We start from the raw sequence: 21,503 nt of genomic DNA on the forward strand, positions 1-21,503 counted from the left end.
GAGAGTCAGTATCAGCGCCAACGAGGGGCGGGGGAGGCGGGGCCACCAGGGACCGCAGCTCCCACCCTTAGCGCCCGAAGGTGACATGCCCACCAGCACCGCAAGTCAGCCTTCAACCCCACAAGCAGTCCCCTCTAACGAGTGTCGAACAAAAGACGTGGTGTCGGCCCACATCGGGCTTACCATACAATGGGGAAGGCTGACAACTAAGCAGTGTTAATACATTATGACAAATAAGGGCCGTGACAAGCACATGGAAGGCCACCACAGAAGTGCAAAAGAAGGGACATTTAATTCAAGTGGGGAAATGGGGTACATGGAAGACTTCCTGGAGAAGGGGGTTTCTCAGCTGTCTTGAAGGACAGGTCGAAGTTTTCGAGGTGACAGGAGAGTCTCTGCTCTCCTAGCTAGGGCTTGGGCCCCATCCACTCCTATTTCGCTTCACAAATGTGAGGTTCCTGCCCATATTACAACTATAGGGGTGGGAATGGGTTCTAGGGCCCCACTATTTTTTTTAGGGTGTGTAAGAGTGTCCTGGCTACTGAAAAGGGAACTGTGCACACAAATGATGTCAGAACATCTGAGAAGTTTGGGGTCAGAAAATCTCCAGACCTGACTATGCTCTCTCTTTGTGGTCTCCTTAAATCCAAAGACCCCTAGTAACACCCTTTTTACAGATGCCCTGCCTCAGGTAGGACTTAACACAGGGTAGGGAACAACGGTGACACAGAGCAGCATAGTAAGTTGTGTAGGTATTTTCTGTTGTTGTCGTTGCTACATACAAATGGGACAAAAGCTTGGCAGTCCCTGGCAATAATCTGGATACAGGCGATGAAGAAGTGGGAGAAAACATAATACTAGAAAACACCTATAATGCCTACAATGGGCCAGGCACCATTCGAAGTGCTTTGTAGGTATAATCTCACCCAATTCTCATATCGACTCTATGATTTAGGTAACATTATTATCCTTATTTTACAGATGAGGAAGCTGCAGCACAGAGAAGCTAAGGAACTTGCCCATGGTCACTCAGCCCATGGTATGACATCCAGGGTTCTAGTTCGAGTCTCTGGGTGAATGATAGTGCCTTTTACAGTGCTGGGAACATGGGTGGAGCTTCAGAGTTGGGGGCAGATGGTGAGTTCTGCTTTAGGCATGTAGCATTTGGGTTGCCTGTTCTGTTAGCTCTCATACTAAAGCTAGTGTCATGGTTTCCTAGCGAGGTCAGGATAGTGTTCCCTCAGGCCTTCTGGGATTGTCTTTGGCCCAAATGCAGGTGTCCCAAGGTGCTATGTGGAAGGCATCCTGGAGCATGTCTTCCCCGCTAGGACCCAACCTAGTCATCATAGATCAGACCACAGTGCTGGCCACAGAGGTACCTATGAAGTCTAGACACACTGCCTGGATTAATCTGGCCCTTACAGACAATGAAGCCAACCACTTGAGCGTGAAATAACTCTAAAGAACAAAAAAACTCAATCTTGTTTTCCAGATCCTTGTGTCACCTACATACTAGGCAGCCAAAACTGTGGGACAACACATGGTCAAGGAAACCCGAAAACCAGAGCTGACGGCACTTGTTTTCTGCTCAAGAACCCTGAGTCTCTGAGGCCTCAATGAAGCAACAGGCCACATCCAATGACAATATCAGGCAGAGGCTAGGACCACCCTCCTGTGAGATTTCCAAATATAGAGGATGACCTTGATATCAGAAGGCCACTCGTTAGGTTCAGTGGGCAAAGACTTGTCTAAGAGATCTCCCTTAAGCCTGTGGAAACTCTGCAGCAAGTCTTCTGATGCCTTTGTTTCTGTGCTGGCTTGTGCAGAGACATGAAGAACACGTCAATTCCAGATGTAGGCCCAGAACACTCTTGGGATATTGCTAATCTCTAGAGCCCAGGAAACTGTTACTTTGGACCCTATAAGGGCCTATCTGCTGGGCTACAGTGAAATAAATACAATGCATAGTTAACTCCATTGGAAAGTGATTCATAGTTAACTCCATTGGAAAGTGGTTCATCTTCTTTACCCTTCAGCCATGGCCATTACACCCAGAGGTTGTGCCTTCAGGGTCTGCTCAGTCATGTTAGCAGCAGGGTCCTGTTCCTGCTTCTGTGTGTAAATCACTCTTCAAGATGAAGTTCACCTGGGTAACACCTGCCTCCCAGATATTAAATTATGCATCTAGATTTTGTTGTCCCCACACCTTCCCACTTTTTATCGGCTCCTTTACCCTCCCTTAGGGTTTCTCCTTGGACACCAGAGTGGCGGTGTTCATTTAGGGAAGATTAACCACATCTGTGGGCAAAAATATCACAGTCTTTGGGCTGGTTTCTTCATTGGTAAGATGGAGATACCTATTGCTCTCTTCATTGAGACTCAGATTGGGTGAAAATGCCCTGGGCATCACATACAGTATAATAATTGACTAAATGTTTGGGATATGCCAGGCCTTTTGTTATGTAGTATCTGTATGTGACCCCTTTCAGCGCTCATAGTCCCGTGAGGCATACACTATATTCCAAATTTTTTCAGATGAAAAAAACAGGCTCAGAGGTTGGGTATCTTACCCGTGGCCACCCAGAGGGGAAAGGGCATTATTGGGGTGCGTCTGGATGCCCAAACCTTGAATGGTCTGACAGCTGTATGTCTGCAGCCTGAGAGGCCCCGCCCCCGCTCCGGTCGCGGTGGAGAACCGGGAAGAAAGCAAGCGACTTGTCCCGGGCCCGGGGTGCCGCCTTCATTCCCGGGTGAGGGGGCGCACGCGCCCACCTTCGAGGCAGAGACTTCCGGATCCTGGAAGGGCCGGAAGTAGGGCCTCTTTACTTCCGGCTCGGCCATTGTTTTCGCTTCTGCCGGCCGCTGTGGTGTCCCGGGCCGGGGAGTCCTCCCTGAGGTGCCCCAGTGAGCGGGCTGGTGGCGGAGAGGGAGGCGCTGCCGGGGCTGGGGTCGTGGGGCCGGGGTCGTTGGGCTGGAGCCGCGGACGTCCACAGCCCAAGTCAGCGACGCTGGCTGGGCCCACGCTTCGCCCCTGCGGCCGGCGGCGCTGTCCCTCTGACGCTCAGAAGCCGCCAGATGCAGAACCTTCTCTTTGTCCCATTCTCCTGACCAGCCGTGGCTGGCACGGAGCCGCGCACCTGTGGGTACAGCGATGAGCAGGGAAGACGTGGCCAGGTGAGCGGCGCCGCAGAAGCCTGGTTGAACGCGAAATGCAAATAGATGTTGTCCCAGCTTTGTACTAGGACAGAATGCGAAGCGTCAGACGTGGGTCAGACGCTGTCGGAATTTCAAACGTGGAGTGTGACTTGGAAACCCAAAAACTCCAGAGGAGAGGAGCTGCTGAGTATTCGAAACAGAAAAGGAAATAGGAAAATGGCCTGAACTTTCTGCATTGTGTGGCATCTCAGAGCAGAGTTAATATTATTTTTAAGTGCATCTTTGCCTTTTTAAAGAAATTGAGGCCTAAAGAGAAGTAGTTTACCCAGGATACCAAGATGCATGGTGAATTGGAAGCATAGCACAAATGCCCTAGTTACCACTAAGGTGCTAATTTTCAATATATATTTTTATTGAAAATAAAAATTTTTCTTACCATGTATAAACTGAACAAAAAAGTTTTTCCCCCGCGTCAGTAATGGCTAAATGAAGCACATTCATTCGTTTATCAGATAATGTGTTGCTGTGGGGGCTGTACACACATATGTACAAAGATGACTGGAAACCAGTCCTGCCCTTTGAGTCCTCCCACAAAGTGGAGAGACAACCATGTAAGCCACAAACACAGTGTGAGAAGTGCTCTATCAAAGGTTTTGAATGAAAGATACTGTGGGCTCACTGAGGCAATAACCCCACTTAAACCTGGAGAGATCAGGAAGGCTTTCTAGGGAAGGTGGGTTGAGTAGAAAAAGGTCTGGCATTTTGATTGCATCGAGTTCCTTTTCTTGGTGTCCATCCAGCAGTTTGGAGGGTGTGAGTGTTGAGTTGTGTATAAACGAGTTAAAATACAGTATTATAGTGAGAGGTACAGAAAAAGAGGTTATGGGACAGTCAGGAAATTCAAGAGAAAATGGCATTTGTCTGGGTCTTGATAGATGAATAGGAGAAGTTGAAAGGAAGAAGAAATCTCCAAACAAGGAAGAGTATACTAGCTGTGTCTCTAGAGCTTTGGTCCCAAACTTTCTTTATTGTGCATCTCTATCTTAATAGAGAGGAGTAGGAGGGTGTTGAGCATGCACTTCTAACAACATAGGTTTATTTGTAAATTAAAGATATGTAGTGTTTTTATAAATTTAATGCACATTATAAAACATACACTAAATAGGAATTAAATAACAACACTATTTTCTTATGCACCCTTTGGATTATGCATATCCCACATTTGGAGATCAGTGCTGTCTTTCTAACCTGGGTACCTGGGGAGAGTGGTAGGGGGTGTGGCTAGAACAGAGACCTAAGGCCAGATTGTGAAGGACTGTGAATGCAAGGCATAGATATTTAGGTTTTAATCTGTCGGTTATGTAGGCACTGAAAGTTTCAGGAAGGAAGTCATGTGGAGAGACGCTTAGAGAGACTGTCCTGGTTGTGCCCTTTTTTTCTGGAGCTTTGCTTTTTAACTGTGGAGGGTCTGACATCAGCCTGGGACCGAATACTCTGGGCCTCTGATTTCTCTCTCGATGTTTCCGTAGGTGACACAGCCATCTCCTCACACCCTCGACTCCTGAAAAACAGCTCCTGATACCTGAATTACAGACCATCATCAGACAAACTGCTTTTAATCAGACAAACTACTGCTGGAACAAGCTTCTCTTTGGGATCACAATGGCCACCCAAGGCAGGGGAAGTTTAGGCCTCATCCCTAGGACTGCTGTTCTTCAGAAGCAGGAGGGGCGCCTGACCATGAAGCAGGAGCCAGGGAGCCAGACCTGGGTGCAGGGCTGCAGTCTTCAAAAGAACCATACTCCTGTCTGTGAAATTTTCCGGTTGCACTTCCGGCAGTTGTGTTACCATGAAATGTCTGGGCCGCAAGAGGCACTGAGCCGGCTCCGGGAGCTCTGTCGCTGGTGGCTGATGCCAGAGGTGCACACCAAGGAGCAGATCCTGGAGCTGCTGGTGTTGGAGCAGTTCCTGAGCATCCTGCCTGGGGAGCTTCGGACCTGGGTGCAGCTGCATCACCCTGAAAGTGGTGAGGAAGCTGTAGCTGTCGTGGAGGATTTCCAGAGACACCTCAGTGGACCAGGAGAGGTAAGCACTGAGTCTAGAATGGCATCTAGAACCATACTCTAGGGCTTAGGTTAGCCTGGGGATAGCCATTCTCTGTTCCTTTGGCTCTAGGCTGGTTTGCCCTTAGGATTCCTGAGCCATTTAGTTCCCTGGATGGAGGGGAAATAGTTTTGTGCTCCAAGCCATAAACAAATACAATTTGCAGCCTAGCTACATGAATCACTTTATGAAATAGTGTTTTGTGAAATAGTGTTTCATGAGCCCAACTTCAGCCTGGAGATCCACATAGCATCTCCTGGCAGGTAGAGGATCTACACACTGGTTAGAATGGGGGAGCATGGTGAGGGGAAGTAAACCTTTGGGTATGTGGATAACATGGGCCCTCATTTGAGAAGTTCTCATTACTCACTTCCTCAGACTGCTCAGTCAATTCTCTCTCTTCTTGTCTTTTCGGTTCCTTATGAGAGGTGACATTTCTAGGCCTTATAATTTGCTCCTTTTCTAGCTTTCTGAACCCAACTGGGTTTGTTTGTTTTTTTGTTTGTTTGTTTTTTGCCTCTTTAATTCTAAATTCAATTTTTTGTACTTCCGTGGATTCTCTCAAATTTAAAGCCAAGGTAACTCAAATTAGAGGAAACTTTGGAGGGCGATAACAGTGAGAAATCTGGCTTCCAGGACCACAAAGCTAACTAGTTCGGTTACCATGTGTATCAGTCAGGATTCAACCACAGAGGAAAAAACCATTAGAAAGTTACATGTATAAGTATATAAATATTTACATTGCTAGAAAATAGCTTGCGATGGCAAGGCAAGTCTGAAACCTGTCAGGCAGGCCATCAGGAAGGGCTGCCTGAAGCTGCTGTCCACAGGCAGAATTTCTTCATGGAACAGTCAGCCCAGATTTTTAGGCCTTGAAACTGATTGAATTAGGCCCGTCCAGGTTACCTTGGATAATCTCCTTTACTGAAAGTAAACTGATTATGATTTTTAATCACAAGTACAAAATACCTTCACAGCAACATCTAGATTAGTGCTAAATTGGCAGATCAGAAGACCATCACACCACAGATAAGTCAGTTCCTCTGGAAGAGTCTCAAATTGCTCTGTTGCAGCTGAGCAGGGTGGATTAGGGTCCCCTCTACGTTTACTCCTTTGCACTTTACCAGGGAAAACCAGCATATGAAATCTCCTGAGTACCCATCACATAACTTTATTCAATGGTTTTTAAAAAATGATTACATATTTAGGGAACCAGTTCCAGTTGATAGGTCTAGAGCTAGACCTTTTTCCAGGAGTACTACCAATGCCCATTTGGACTTACCAAATCCATTATCAACTATTATTTCTTTGTGTAAACAAGTAAACACAGCAATAAATCAGCCATCACCAAGGTCTAGCAAGCAACTAGGCCTAACCATGGGCAAAGACAAGTGGCTGAGGAAGTGTTCAGAGTGCTATTTAGTGAGGAGGGTGGAAGAAAAATTTTCCTATTCTCTTTTGCTTAAGCAGAAGAGAACTCCTTCTCCATTTTATCCAGGGAGCCTCAGAAAAAAGTGACTGAGTCACAAACCCAAGAGAGTAACTAACAATTGACAGGGCAGCTGGACACTCATAGCTCCAGCCTAGGTGTGGGATCTCAATTTCTTACTCTGCCACTATTATCAGCTCAGTTTTCTGACATAAAGATGTGAGAACATGACTTTCCTAGCATGGGCTCATAAAATGAATTTATGGCTAAATGAATAAACAAGCTTTTTCATGGCATTTTTCCAGAGAGAGATTAAGGAATATCAGGGCAGAGTCAGTCTACTTAACAGGAGTGAGCATGTGCATGTGTGCACATTGGGGCTGGGGAGGGCTGTAGGGTAATACCTGCTGGGCTGCAGAATCATGCAACTTACAGAATGCTTTTGTCCTATATCATGTCAGCTCCTAGTGGGCTTACAAAATACACAAGTAGTAATCATTATCTCCATTTGGCAAGTGATGTGAGCACACTGAGATTAATTGACTCATCTAAGATGACAGAGCTAGTAAGCATTCCCTTCGTCCATAAGATTTAACCAAAGTATGGTTATTGCTGGGTACCACTAGGTGTGGGAACCAGGACTTTTCAGTTTCCTAGGTTCTAAGCCCCTAGCTTTCTTTCAGTGTCTTATTGTGGAATGCCCTTGTAGAATGAAAATTAGAATGGGGATTTCATGTCTGTGAGGACAGGAAACCTGTGAGTCCTAGATAATGAATAAGAACTGTTCTGAGATTTAATTGTTGGTGAATTACAAGGTTGTTTTCTCACAGTGCATTTAAGTTCTGTCTTTTGCCAGTACCGACAGCTGCTGTATTTAAGAGCTGTAACTCCAATTTGTAAGAACTGTCTAGTGGAGAGCCTAGGAACCATAGACCCTAGGGAGCCTCCTGGTCCTACCACTATGCTGGATATATGCTAAAGGAGTGAGTCCCCTCCCATCTCAGCAGATGTAACCCAGTTAGATATGGCTTATTGAAGGAGCAGTTTTTACCTTATGCCATACCATGTACATTCCAGAGCAAGCAAGCTTAGAAACTTGATTTATTTAGATGTTTTAGGTTTTCTGCTCCAAATGCTGGTAAAAATAGTAACCATGAGATTGTGAGGAGCTGGTTTGATTACAACAAACAACAGTTAGAAATAAAAGGTCTATTCTCTGAGATCTATTCTCTAGAGATTGGTGTTATCTGATCTTATTTGACTTTTTTATATAAATTATTGGGGAGAGTTAGTAAATATTGAAAACTGAATTTGCAGATAACCCTAAAAACTCCTTGTAGAATATTGAGAGGAAGTTGGTCAGCAAATATTAATCGATTACCAGTGTTAGGCCAAGCATTGTTGTAGGAGCTAGTGATCAAGATAAAGTTCCTACGCTCAAAAAGGTTATATTTCATTGGGGGAGAAATAGACAATAAAAGTATAAATAAGATAATATAAAGATTAATACTTGCTATAGAAAATATAATCAGGTAGTTTGAAAGAATGACTATCCTTGCTTTGTCAGTGTGGTCAGGGGTGGCTTCTCTGAAGAGGAGACACTTTTGCTGAGATAAATTGGAAAAGCTCTTTTGAGATTTGTCAGCCACTCTTTGGGACGTTGTTCGAGCTATCAGCCTCAGTGGCATTATTTGTGCACATTCAGGTGGACACACTGATTATTATTTATTTTCGTGGTACTTCTGATTGACCTCTTCTATAGGCTAAGGCCCTAGGGAGTGTACTAAATTGCTCTCCTGGTTCCTATTTCTAGATGGTTCTTAAAGCAAATTTGTGTTTGAAGAACCAACACACAATGGAAGTAGTTATGTAATCTGGTCTTCAATCTCCTAACAGGAAGGTCAACAGAAGGATGGCTGGTAGGAGTGCAAGCTATAGTTCCTGCTTTGACAGATTTTCCCCCAGCAGGCTGTACTGGTGGGGCTGGAAGGATACTCAGGCTCTTCTTTTCCATGGCTTGCTTTCTGGGGGTGCTTCTTAGAGGTTTAGGTTTCTGTATCTTGAAGGATGCTCTTTTGAACCCAATTGTATTTCCTTGTCTCTAGGTTTCAGCTCCAGCACAGGAAGAGGAAATGCATTTGGAAGAGGTGACACCCCTGGGTACAACAGAGGAATGTTCTCCTGCCTCACCCCTCAGTGAGGGTTTGGCCCCAGGAGCCCACCTGGAACCTTCTCATGACCCAGGAGCCCACCACCTCCCCAATAGGCACTCCGGTACTTACCCCTCCAGCTCTGGCCTGAAGTCACGCCTCTCTTCTCTCCTCTGGAGTCTCCTTCATCTCCCCACTTCCCTCCTCTTGGAAGCCGTCATTGCCCCACCCTCGGTCTTCCCTCCCGAGTGACTTTGTGTGTTCCTTTTTTCTTATTCAAATATTTATGTATTTAGCAAGTTTTTGCCAAGCATATGTCACGAGAGAGGCACTGTTGGGGACCCTAGAGGTATAGTACACCATCACTGCTTTCAAAGAGCTTGTTATCTAGTTGCCAGAGAGTCAGTCACAGTGCGTGAAGAGGCAACCTTGTAAGATACACAAGAATGATAGGTGTGGCCAAGCATTTGATGCCATCATCAATGAGCAGTGTGAACATTGTTAATGGTGAGCTGAAGTGGGCAAGGGATTCTTCATGGAGGAGGTACAGTGGGAGTGGACAGTGATAAATCAGGGAGTGATTTAAACGGTAGAGGAAAATGGGAGGTGCCAGTGCAGAGAATATAAGCAAAGACTCTTAGCGGGAGTTTCTTGGACCCTGCTGAGGCGGGGTCAAGGAGGAGTGTATTTGGGAGCCTGCGGTCTGCTTGTACAGGACCTTAGAGTTGAGGCCAGGAAGATTTTGGGGGCAGGGGATATTGTATTAGAAACAATATTTTAGGACAATTTTTCTGGCACATGTGAGCCCTATGGATCAAATGGGGAGACCAGCAGCCAGGAGCCTCAATAGGAAGCTAGTCTAGGAGAATGAATGTGGGGTGATTATTGCCTGAGTCGGGTTTTGCGGAATGGAAGGTGATAGATAAGACAGACATTGTGAAAGAAGAATCCATGGGGCATCGAAGAGGAGAGGGAATTAGAGGTTTGGGGCTAATATCTGGAATCATTGACAACTTGAGAAGTCAGGAAGGGAAAATGATAAGAACATGCATTTTGGACACTGAACTTAAGTTGTTGTGGGACACTAAATGAATTGTCTAATAGTCAACTGGAAGCTTGTGAAAGATGGCTAGGAGAGAACAGAACTGTGAGAGAGGCATCAGAGCAGTGAGCATCGGTGATCTCTGACAGGAAAAAAAGCACCGAGGCCTGAGTGCCTGGAGCATCCAAATAAGAGGGCAGGAGAAGGAAAAGAAACCAGGGAATGACGGGCCAGCGATCCTAGGGGGAAATCAGGCAAGGCTGATCCTAGCGGAGCCATGAGGGAGAGAAAGTGGTCCAAAGTGTAGCTTCCAATCTTAGTATATGTGCGGCCAAAGTGGAAAAAAATCTTTTGGGAACTATATGTGGTAAAGGATGTTAACTAGACTTTTTGTGGTGATTATTTTGCAGTATATACAAGTGACAATTTGTTATGTTGTACACCTTAAACAATTATTATATGTCACTTATACCTCAATTTAAAAAGAAAATGAAGTACAGCTTCCTTCAGAGGGGTTGGAGATGAGGGCTGGGAGAAGCCAGTATTCACTTTAACTGGAGACGTGCTACTGTGTCCTCCATGGAAAAGTCACAGCATGCTTAGGATAATGCCTGTGTGGTGTGCAAGAGGGGCGAGAGGCAGTGTGTGTGGAGCTGCCTGGGTTCTCGTGAATCCAACCCCTGGGATACAGACCTCACTGGAGCCAAGGGCTGGGCTCGTCCCACTCATAGCTTTCTCTCCTACCCCAGCTCGACGTGCTTCCCCGGTGCCTGCCCTTTGCCAGGCAGGGATCTCAGGAGACCAAGCGGCGGGAACGGTGCTTCGGGCGGTCAGGCCCCAGGTGAGCTTGGTTTTTTCTGTCTTCGCCGAGATCCAAGTCCGTGGCCCAGGAATAGCTAGAGCGCATCTGCCGGCCTCTGGCCCGTTCTGAGACTGTCCCTGTGGCTTCCCCACCTGAGTGTTTTCCAGGGGCTGGTCCCGCCTGCTGAGTTCATGGACTCTCTTGCCCCAGACTCGTCCTTTTAGATGTGTCATCCCAGCCTCTCCCTCCCCAGCCTTTTGCCCGTTAGGGCCCTTACCCTGTGCTCTCTGATGACGCTGCCCTTCCAGGCAGGGAATGTCACTGAGCAACAGGAGCTTGTCATTCCAGGGGTCTGCAGCATACGAGTTCCTGTCTGTGGACTACTCCGAGAGGAAGTGGAAAGGTCTGGCACTGAGTCAGAGAGCCCGGCGTCGGAACGTCATGCCGGAGACGCAAGGCAGCGTGGCCTCGTGGGGTAATGGTTCCGTGCCCCAGTCCCTTAGCTCTGCCTTCTTCACGGTTTCTTTGCTATATTGCTTTTCTTCATAAGTTTTTATCACGAAAAATTGCAAATGTAGACAAAGGGGAGAGAACAGTATAACGAACCTGTCTTGCCCATCACCCAGCTTTAACAGTTATCAGGCTTCTCTCTACTTCATCATGGATTGAGCTAGGCTGGCTATTAGTTAGAGTCTGTAGTTGTGAGGAACAGAAAGCCACTCAAGGTATTTTAAGGGCTGAGCTGTGACTCACAGTAAGGCTACAGCACTGGGAACCCCGTATAAACCGAGCAGCTACACCAGACTTCAAGAAGCAAGGCCTCCCTGAAACCGCGGGGCCTGGGAGCCTTGGCAACAAAAATAAATGAATTTTTCCGCCCTGTTTTACTGGGAATGTAACAAAACTGCTCACCGCATATCTGTTTTCTCCTCCCACTGCTGCCCATTCTCTTCACTCTGAATCTTTCATTCCCCTCATAACTCCTTCTTAACTGGACTTTCTGTTCACTCACACCTTCTGCTTGCTGTGGCTCCTGATGGTTTGGCTTCTCTCCATGCGTTATTTCTGCTCGACCTCTGACTGTAGGGTAATTTCTTTCGTTTTGCCCTACTTCCAGTTCAGAGTGTACTCAGAGAGGGGCTGCAAGGGTGCTTCAGCCTTTAAATATCATCTCTGTTTGGGCAGAACTTGGGCCCGGGCCACAGCAGAGGCCGATGACTAATCTACAGAAAAGCTAAACGTGGGCGTAGTGCCTGGCCCTGGTCCAGTCACCTGTGGTCCACGTTGGAATGAGTTGGGTTACTTGGCACAAAGCATGGTTTGCCTCAGCTTCCCTCTGAGCAAAAGCTGGGGCCTGACAGTATCCTGGAAAGGGATATTTCTGGGGCAGATTCTCTGATGCACAAGTCCAGGACAGTAGCCAACCTGGAGAGGGCGGACTTAAGAATCAGGGATTCAGAAATCTACAACTTTGATATTCTAAAGTAGCATTTGTAGCTTTGGTTTAGATGTGATTAAAAGGAACCACATTTTATGTGTTTAACTATAAGCTTGATTGTTCTCCCTTCTCCCAGCTTTTGAATTCAAAATTCTAGAATTCAAAAGCACATATTCAATTCTTCGGTTTTCTTATGATTTTAGATTATCAAGGTACCAAGGTCACATTTTGATTTATATTTCCAATGATTGATGCCCTTCTTAATTTTTATAGAAATATAGTACTGGTTACTACCAGTCCTGTGCTGCAGGGTCTAGGAGAGCCCCACCTTTAGAATTCTGCTCTCCCTGTCAGTACTTTTCTCCAGCATTTCTCAACCCATCATTTCTCTAAATGTTCTCATTGTCCTATCATAACAGAATCACTGCTTTTTTATACTTTTTTTCTAACCATACCCTCATAATCAGAATCTCCCTTCAACTTGTGTTTTCCCATCCTGTTTCTCATATTTCCTTTGAGGTATTTGCCGTCACTCTCCACAACATTGTTGCTGAGAATCATGGAACCATAAAATGTCATGGTTGGAAAAGATCTTAGGGTTTATCATTTACTAAGGAGACATGGCGTCTCAGTAACTTCTGGAAGATCAGACATGCTTTACATCTGGTCTCTTGCTTACCTGATTACCCTGCTCATTTGGCAGTGCTAACTCAGCATCTGTCTGTCCTGATGGGTCTTTGTCCATCCTCCTCCACTGACTATCTTACCCCTCTTTGTCTTTCTGTCCATGAAGAAAAATTTGAGCTATTTTTCATTCTCTCTCCGATTCTCAATGGGTACCTTATTCCTCACCAATAATATGAAGGTTTTTTTCAGGCACATAGACGCCTGACAATCAGGATTCCTCAATGGGACAAAAAATGAGTAAAAGCTGTTTTCTTCTTTCTCTTGGCTGCAGGGGACACTAGGATGGAGAATTCAGAGTTGCCTCCAAAGCAGGAAATTTCTAAAGGATCAGAATCATCTGATGGAACATCAGGAGACCTCTGTGAGGTGGTTCCTGCGGGACCAGAGGCTGGAGATGCCTGTGATGATGCTTTAGAGAAGCCAGAAGTGCAACCTTCAGGTGAGGAAGGGAACAGACTGAAAAGTGATTTCTTGGAAATAACACATGAGGATAAAAACAAGTCCACGAAAGGTGGATGTGATTATAAGGAACATGGGGAACTTCCACATCTGTCCGCCAGTCCTGCAGAGCATCAAGGAGTTCTGAAGGCACAGAAATTCTATCAGTGTGATGAGTGTGGCAAAGCTTTTAATCGAAGCTCACACCTCATTGGCCATCAGAGAATCCACACTGGAGAGAAACCCTATGAGTGTAATGAGTGTGGTAAGACCTTCAGGCAGACCTCTCAGCTCATAGTTCATCTCAGAATCCACACAGGGGAAAAGCCCTATGAATGCAGCAAGTGTGGGAAGACCTACCGGCACAGCTCCCACCTCATTCAACACCAGAGACTTCATAATGGGGAGAAACCCTATAAATGCAATGAATGTGGAAAAGCCTTCACTCAGAGTTCCCAACTCATTGACCACCAAAGAACTCACACTGGGGAGAAACCTTATGAATGCAATGAGTGTGGGGAGACCTTCATTCGGAGTAAAAGCCTTGTCCGACATCAGATACTTCACACTGGTGAAAAGCCCTACAAGTGTAATGAGTGTGGGAAAGCTTTCTGTTCTAATAGAAATCTTATTGACCATCAGAGAATCCACACTGGGGAGAAGCCTTACGAATGTATTGAATGTGGCAAGGCCTTCAGTCGGAGTAAATGTCTTATTCGGCATCAAAGCCTCCATACTGGGGAAAAACCATACAAATGTAGGGAGTGTGGGAAAGCCTTCAATCAGAACTCTCAGCTTGTTGACCATGAGCGAATTCATACTGGAGAAAAACCTTTTGAATGTAATGAGTGTGGTAAGGCATTCAGCCTGAGTAAATGTCTTATTCGACATCAGAGACTTCACACAGGTGAAAAGCCCTATAAATGCAACGAATGTGGAAAATCCTTCAATCAAAACTCACACCTCATTATACACCAGAGAATTCACACTGGTGAGAAACCTTATGAATGTAATGAGTGTGGGAAGGTCTTTAGTTACAGCTCTAGTCTCATGGTGCATCAGAGAACCCATACTGGGGAGAAACCCTATAAATGTAACGATTGTGGAAAAGCCTTTAGTGACAGCTCACAACTCATCGTGCACCAGAGAGTTCACACTGGTGAGAAACCCTATGAATGTATCGAGTGTGGGAAAGCCTTCAGTCAGCGTTCCACTTTTAATCACCACCAGCGAACTCACACTGGAGAGAAGCACTCAGCTCTGGCTCGGTCAGTTTCGTAAGTCAGATTTTCCAAGACAGAGCAAGGAACTTTGATTTAAATTTCTTTATAAGAAGGGTACTCAGCCTGTGCTTTTGGAACCACTAATTGTAGTGGGTCATTCCTTAGCTGCTGTCTACTGGGTCATGATGATGGGAGAGTGGGAGTAACACTGCAATCCTTCCCCAGTATTGGGGAGTAAGCACTATACATGTCAAGTACATGTAGGTTTCCTGCTTCTTTCTTTCCTTCCCTTCTCTCTCTCTCTCTCTCTCTCTCTCTCTCTCTCTCTCTCTCTCTCTCTCTCTCTCTCATACCCTCTCTCTCAATTGTTTCAAAATGTATCTCATTTCTTCCTTATGCATCCCATAAGCCGACTGTGCTTCTCAAGGACAGATATTCCTTATTGTATTCTACCTTTTTCCCCATTTACATAAAGTCATTCTCTAAGACTGATTTATTGTTTCCTTTCTCTTGGTCATGGCCCTTCTTACCTACTTTTTAAACTTCTACTCCAATCTAGACTCTAATCACTTGTGTACCCTACCCAGAAAACCTTTTCTTCTTCCCGTTTGCTAATCTGTGTCCCTCAGAACCTATTAGATCCATGTCATCTCTGGAAGACTGTCTTCAAATATTTCTTCATTCCTCTTAAATTTTTATTCATTTGACCTCAGTACTTTGAATTAGCTGGTGCTACAATGTGCAGCTGTTGATAAATTGCCTTGTAAATTATTCTCAGTGCATATATGTATATATTCATACAAATTTATTGTAAGTTCTTTGAGGTTGGGTGTGGTAATTATTTCTTTTAGCATATAGATAATAATTTTCATACATTGTTAATAAATAATTTTTTAAACAATTTTCTAGTTGAATCTTACTTAAATTGGGTACAGTCTCCCTGTCCCTCTCCCTAACTAGACCAGAAGCATCTAAAGGTGGAAGTGGCATCTCATATCACATACAAACACCTCATTGATATCTTCTACATGTACTGGAAGTCTCACTATTGTTACTTCGTTATTGATTTCTGATGCATATTCTATTGTATGTAGGAACTTACCTTCTATTCCTATTTTTAGAAGAAGCAATATAGATAGCATCATAGTTAAGGACACAGATTTTGTGCCTAGAACTCTAGGTTCAATCCTGACTCCACCACTTTCTTAGGTGTGTGATCCTAGGAATGTCACTTGGCTTCCTTGTGTCTCAGTTCTTCCATCTATAACATGGAACTACTTCATTGAATTGTTAGGATATTAATTCATAGGTATAAGGCCCTTAAAATGGTGCTTGGCACATAGTATGCGTTATAGCAGTTATACTTAAAGAGTTTTTATTAAGATGATTGCTAAATTATAGCAAGTTTTAAAAGAACTCTTGGTGTAATTTTATGGGTCATATCATTCTTTTTGTAAATCTTTTGACAAGTTTTTAAATAATTGAAATTTCTTTGTATACCTGGTATAAAAGCTATTTGTTTGTGATTTTTTAAAGTATAGAACTAGATTGAATTTACAAAGGTTTTGTTGGCTTTGTAAAATGTATTTGGAAAATTTATTTTTCTTGTATTACTTTGGAAGAGTTTGCATAATGTGGGAATTATTTTTTGAAAGGTGAAAATACCTGAGTCTGATCCATTCTTAGGGAGGGAATTGGGAGAGACAAATCTTTAGCAATATTTTGGTTTCTTCATTGAGTGTGTTCTTTAGGTCTCTTCTTCTGTGCCAATATTCATAATGACATACATCTGGAAATCATTTTTACTGGAATGTCAGAGTGGCATTAAGTTTTACCTGCTCTATAAAATTAATTTACTGTTTCGTATATGTAGTTAGAGCTCCATTTTCATACATAATGTACATTGTGGTTTCCTTTTAATTTTTCTGTCAAGATTGTCAAGTTTAATTTGTTTCTCTTTGGAACTCCAGTTTTTGAATTTATTTTTTTCAAATGTCTTTTTACCACTTCAGGTTGCAGGGGCTTTTTAGTTATGGAAAACACAAATGAAGTTTTTCTTCATTAGTCAATTATGAGGTCTTTCCAGTCCTGATATTTGCCCCCAAATAGGAAAGCGGGTTTTCCTTGAATCTTTTTAGAATCTAATTGGATGCTGTTAAAATTGTCTCTTTGGATCTGAAGCCAGCCAGGTTAGTTGTAAATTTACATTGCTAATACATACTTCAGTGGTAAAGCACCTCAATGATTTTTAATCTGGTTGAAAACCTTCACGTAGAGCCGGCTTTTTGTCTTTTTTTTTGCTCTGCTCTCATACTGTAGACCCAATGGAGCCTCCTTTTCATGTTCTCTATCGATTCTGAATAGCTTCGTTGTAAAAGAACTGAACGTGGAAAAACCTTCAGTCATAACTCAGACTTTATTTTACCTCAGCAACTCCAAATTGGGAAAAGAACCTATTCTTGAGGTAAGTGAGAAAACATTCAGTTATAGAAAATTAATCCACCAGAAACTACACTTAGAAGAATTCATTGCAAGTTCGAATGCCTTGGTTATAGTTTATTCCTTGTTTGACATCAGAAAATCCACATGAGTTAGAGTTTTGTTTTTTGTTTTGTTTTTTTAGTTTTTGGAGGGCAAGAAGTCATGCAGAGCTTTTATTATTTTGCACACGTTTCTGAAAAATATTCCTGAAGTAAGTGTGGAAATTTTTAATTTTAGCACATAGCTTCTGCTCCCTCTGTGAGTCTACAGTGCAGAAAAAGAGTGAACAGTATCAGTAAGCAATATGATTGAATTCTCAATTTTATTTTTAAAAACCAGACAATTTATACCCAGGAGATGGGTATGCCCCAGGTGGTCAAATACGGTAAAGGTGCTAGTTGCTGGATACATACCCTCTTACCTCTCACGCACACAAAGAAAATATTCCACAGCTATGCTCTGCATTCCCAACCCTGGCCATTCAGCTTTTAAATCCAATAGGGAAGATCAAGAGATTTTGGGTGCTAACAATTTACTGCATACTGTCTTGTGTTGGGAGACATTTCTGTCAAATTATTGACCTCTTGAGAGTGCAACAGAGGATACATTCATGAAAACCTCTAATGTTAGGGATAAATTGAATACCTACAGGATGGCTTTTGCTCTATAGAAAGATTAAAAAAAAAAAACAAAACTACCCCTAACATTAGGATACGTTCTAGCTGCGTTCTAGCTGTATAGGGCCCTGTAGGAGCACTTGCCTGGGGCGGCAGGGCGGTGGGCAGGGAGGAAGGAAGGTGTTACGGTGTCAGCTGTATTTGACCCAGGATAGGACATTGTTGACTTAAACCTTACTTAACCACAACAGTTTTCCCACTAATATATGCATAGAGCCAAGGGACTTGTACTTTACCCAGGTGGATGCCAAAGGAGGAAGGGTGTAGTTTCCATTTTAAGGCATGTTAATGTTTTACATGAAAAGACAGAAGGCGAGACATGTGATGCCCCATCCCCATTTTCTAACCTGTGAGTGTTCCTCAGGTGATGTTTGCCTAGGAATTTCCCGCTAACTAAGAACAATGTTTTCCACCTTTGATGGGCCAGTCCATAGACTTAAAAGTTTCTAGGAATGACTATACAGTGGCATTTTATGATGATACTAAAGGTTTCTCCCCCGTTTTTTTCCAGTTACATTGTTTTATATATGGATGAGGCATTTAGAAGATACTCAGTTTCCCAACTTGGTGCCGTATGAATTGTGGATGGACATGCAAAGAACCAATAGTCACCCAAGATTTGGGTACCGTGAGAATAATCACAACCACATATATTCCCCTGAGACTGAATAAGGCAACCATAGCTACACTTTCAAGGCCACAGGGCACAGACTGTATGCCTTAATTATATACTTTGATTCCCATTTGGTAAAATTGAAAAGTACTATATCCCCTCACGGAGACTATGTTACTTTCCAGGGGAGTAGTGGCCAGAACAATTGCAATTATACCATACCTGTGGAACTCTGGCAAGTCACAGAGCATGTCCTGATGTCAGGAAGAGGCCACTAGTAGAAACTCTAGTCAGTATTCAGGCTGCATCAGCCATGAGCAAAAATTGATGACACTCAAGCGGTAACGGGAGCCAAACCACTGGTTCCCCATGGCAGCTGCTACAATGCTAAACTTAAAGCCACTGATGACATCCATTCTAAGCTGTGCATTTACTATGGCTATTCATTGTCGCATCTGTCCTAGTGAGGAGCATTGGAATGACATAGTTGTAGTTAATTCTTTAAAAGACTCAAAAGAGAACGATTTGAGGAACTCTAGGCAATTCACCTCCTCACAGGTTCCCTAAGGCTGCCACTGAGAGTGGATATGTGGGATATTTGAACTGTAGGATCAGGAACAGCTAGATAATTCCCCCAAATCTGCAAGAACAAGGGGAGCTGCACATGTGGTCAGGGGCCTCTGGTTTGTCCAAAGCAATATGCTAGAGTAAGAGTTATGAATAGCTTGTATTGGGGCAGAGTTAAAGGTATGCTCCACATGAAACTATAATGTCCGGGCCTGTTACTGATACCAAGAGCAAAGCCATCTCCTGATATGCCACTTGCTCTGCATCTCCAGGTTCTGAAAGCTTTTTCCTTTTCTTGGGGCAATCATGAGTTAGTCACCACCAAATATGTTGTTCCTCAAGGAAGTCCGGTGTATAAGTTGGCTAGGGCTACCATAACAAGTACCACAGACTTGGTGGCTTATGCGACAGAAATATATTTTCCTCCAGTTCTGGAGCTAAATATTCTAGATCGAGGTATCAGCAGGGTTAATTTCTTCTGAGGTCTCTCTCCTTGACTTGTAGATGGCCACCTTCTTCTGTCTTCACATGGTCTTTCTTCTGTGTTAATCTGTGTCCCAATTTCCTCTTCTTATAAAGACACTGGTCATATTAAATTAGAATCCATCCTAATGACCTCGTTTAACCTTTATTACCTCTCTAAAGGCTCTATCTCTAAATATAGTCACATCATGAGGTCCTGAGGGTTCAGAGTTCAATGAACAATTTATGGGGGACACAATTTAGCCTATAATATCAGGGTTTTTATTTTTGTTTTTGTATTAATAGAAATTCAACTCAAGGGCAAATCTGGATTGACCTGCCACTGTGGGGAGTTGGCCTTATTCTTAGGAGAACATATTTTCCCCTGGGTTGAAAGCCATAGCCACTGCCTCCTGGGGTGTATTCTCAGTCAGCATATTATTCCCAATTGAAACCTGGCCGTATCAGCCCTATGGCAGACACATGAATGGCTCTCTGTTGTGTTTTTGTTGTTTTTAACACTTTTATTGAAATATAATACAGATATCATACAATTCACCCATGTAAAATGGTAGCTATTCTGGGAAAGAGAAAGATAGAACTAAAAACAACACTGAGCTACATCAAAGGCAGTGTTATAACCTGTAACCATGTAAAATGTACAGTTCAGTGGTTTTGAAATATTCACATATATGTGCAGTCATCACTCCAGTTAATTTTAGAACATTTCCATCACCTCAAAAAGAGGTCCCCTAGCCTTTAACTATTTCTCTCCTTGATCCAACCCCCCTTACCAGCACTAATGTTTTCTTTTGCTTTTTATTATGGAGAAATTTTAATATACACACAAAAGACAAAAAAAGAAAAAGAAAAAGAAATTAAGTTTTGCATGTAATGCAATAAGTTCTAACACAACCTGTGAAGCAAAGATTTAACTGAATCTAATCAAGCCTCTATCCTTACCTTCCAAATTATAGGACATATAGGGGGATACAATGAGGAAACAATCAGGAAAATTCACTGATTTATGATTTACACAATGTGAGAAATTTTATAACACTTGGCCTAGACTCTTCAAAAAGTCAATGAAATGAAAAAAGTTACTCATCTGTTCTAGACTAAAAGAAGCTCTTCAGAGACACCACAACCAAATGCAATGAGTGAACTTTGATTAAAAAAAAAATCTGCAGAAGATATTTGGGGAACAATGGAGATGATGAAATAGAGAATGGATATAACATTTAATAGTATGTCCATTTGATGATATAACATTATTTTTAAATTTCTTAAGGGTGGCCATTGTATTTTGATTATGTAGAAGAAGATCCTTATTTTTAGGAGATGCATACTGCAATATTTAGGGTTGAAGGGTCACGATGTCTTCAATATATTTTCAAATGGCTCAACAATAACAACAGATAAAATGAGTATGTGTATGAGGAGAGAAAAAACTAATGTGGCAAGGTGTTAACAACTGTTGAATCTAGCTAAGGGGTATGTGTATGTTCAAACATTTCAAAATAATGTTTGAAAAAGGTGAAGGGATTATCGATGGCTCATTATATCTCAACATCTTTTGGGCGAAATGCAATCTTTAATTTGAGGGAATGTGGCAGTAGATAAAAGAATATAGGATCGATCGTCAGAAGACCCAAGTCCACATTTCAAATTTTCCACTACTAGCTGTGCAACCATAAGCAAACCATTTCACTTACGTAGGCTTTAGTTTCCTTATCCAGAAAATAAGGATGATGTTATCATAAAATTACCCTGAGGCTTAAATTAGTTAATGCCAGAACAAAAAAAAAAAAGGTAAGATCATGTCACCCCTCGGTCCCCAAACCCTTCAGTGTTATTCGGAATACATCCAAAGTCCGTGAAGTCTGACATGTGAACTCTCCGTCCCTTCTCTTTTAAGGCCTTTGCTTCTTGGTGTCCCCTCTCTATCAGGAACTCTCTTCTCCCAGACACACACATGCCTCAATTGCTCACTTCCTGTCATCTGTAAAAAAGTCCCACCGCCATCTCCTCTCTCTTTCCCCCCATACTACTTACGTTCTCCGTATTTATTATTTTCTCACATGTCTTGAAGGTAAGCTTCCTGAGGCAGCGAGTTCATTTTCTTCACTACTGTATCTGCAGAGCCTGGAACCCAAAAGTTATTTTTCTATCCTGCCGATTAACGGTAGCTGATTCTAGCCGGCCCCCTAGTCGATTGGTTCCTCTTCCCGCGCT

At 43.3% G+C, this 21,503-nt stretch overlaps 1 protein-coding gene across 3 annotated transcripts; it reads left to right on the forward strand.

Moving 5' to 3' along the window:
* The first annotated feature begins 2,840 nt into the window (after positions 1 to 2,840).
* LOC120582238 (zinc finger protein with KRAB and SCAN domains 7) lies at positions 2,841 to 15,369 on the forward strand. Of its 3 annotated transcripts, none has more exons than XM_039837474.1 (6): positions 2,841 to 3,178; positions 4,704 to 5,241; positions 8,794 to 8,962; positions 10,630 to 10,721; positions 11,031 to 11,157; positions 13,076 to 15,369. In XM_039837474.1, the coding sequence occupies exons 2-6, from the start codon at positions 4,819 to 4,821 to the stop codon at positions 14,524 to 14,526; spliced, it is 2,262 nt and encodes a 753-aa protein (XP_039693408.1). In that variant the 5' UTR covers positions 2,841 to 3,178; positions 4,704 to 4,818; the 3' UTR covers positions 14,527 to 15,369. The 3 variants fall into 3 exon arrangements, with proteins under 3 accessions (XP_039693408.1, XP_039693407.1, XP_039693409.1); XM_039837473.1 differs by having other exon boundaries at positions 2,841 to 3,174; positions 4,686 to 5,241; XM_039837475.1 differs by having other exon boundaries at positions 2,841 to 3,174; positions 4,686 to 5,241; positions 13,079 to 15,369.
* The last annotated feature ends 6,134 nt before the right edge of the window (positions 15,370 to 21,503 follow it).

This window comes from Pteropus medius, unplaced genomic scaffold (assembly GCF_902729225.1).
Source record: "Pteropus medius unplaced genomic scaffold, Ma_sr-lr_union100, whole genome shotgun sequence".
In the NCBI taxonomy this organism is placed as follows: domain Eukaryota; kingdom Metazoa; phylum Chordata; class Mammalia; order Chiroptera; family Pteropodidae; genus Pteropus; species Pteropus medius.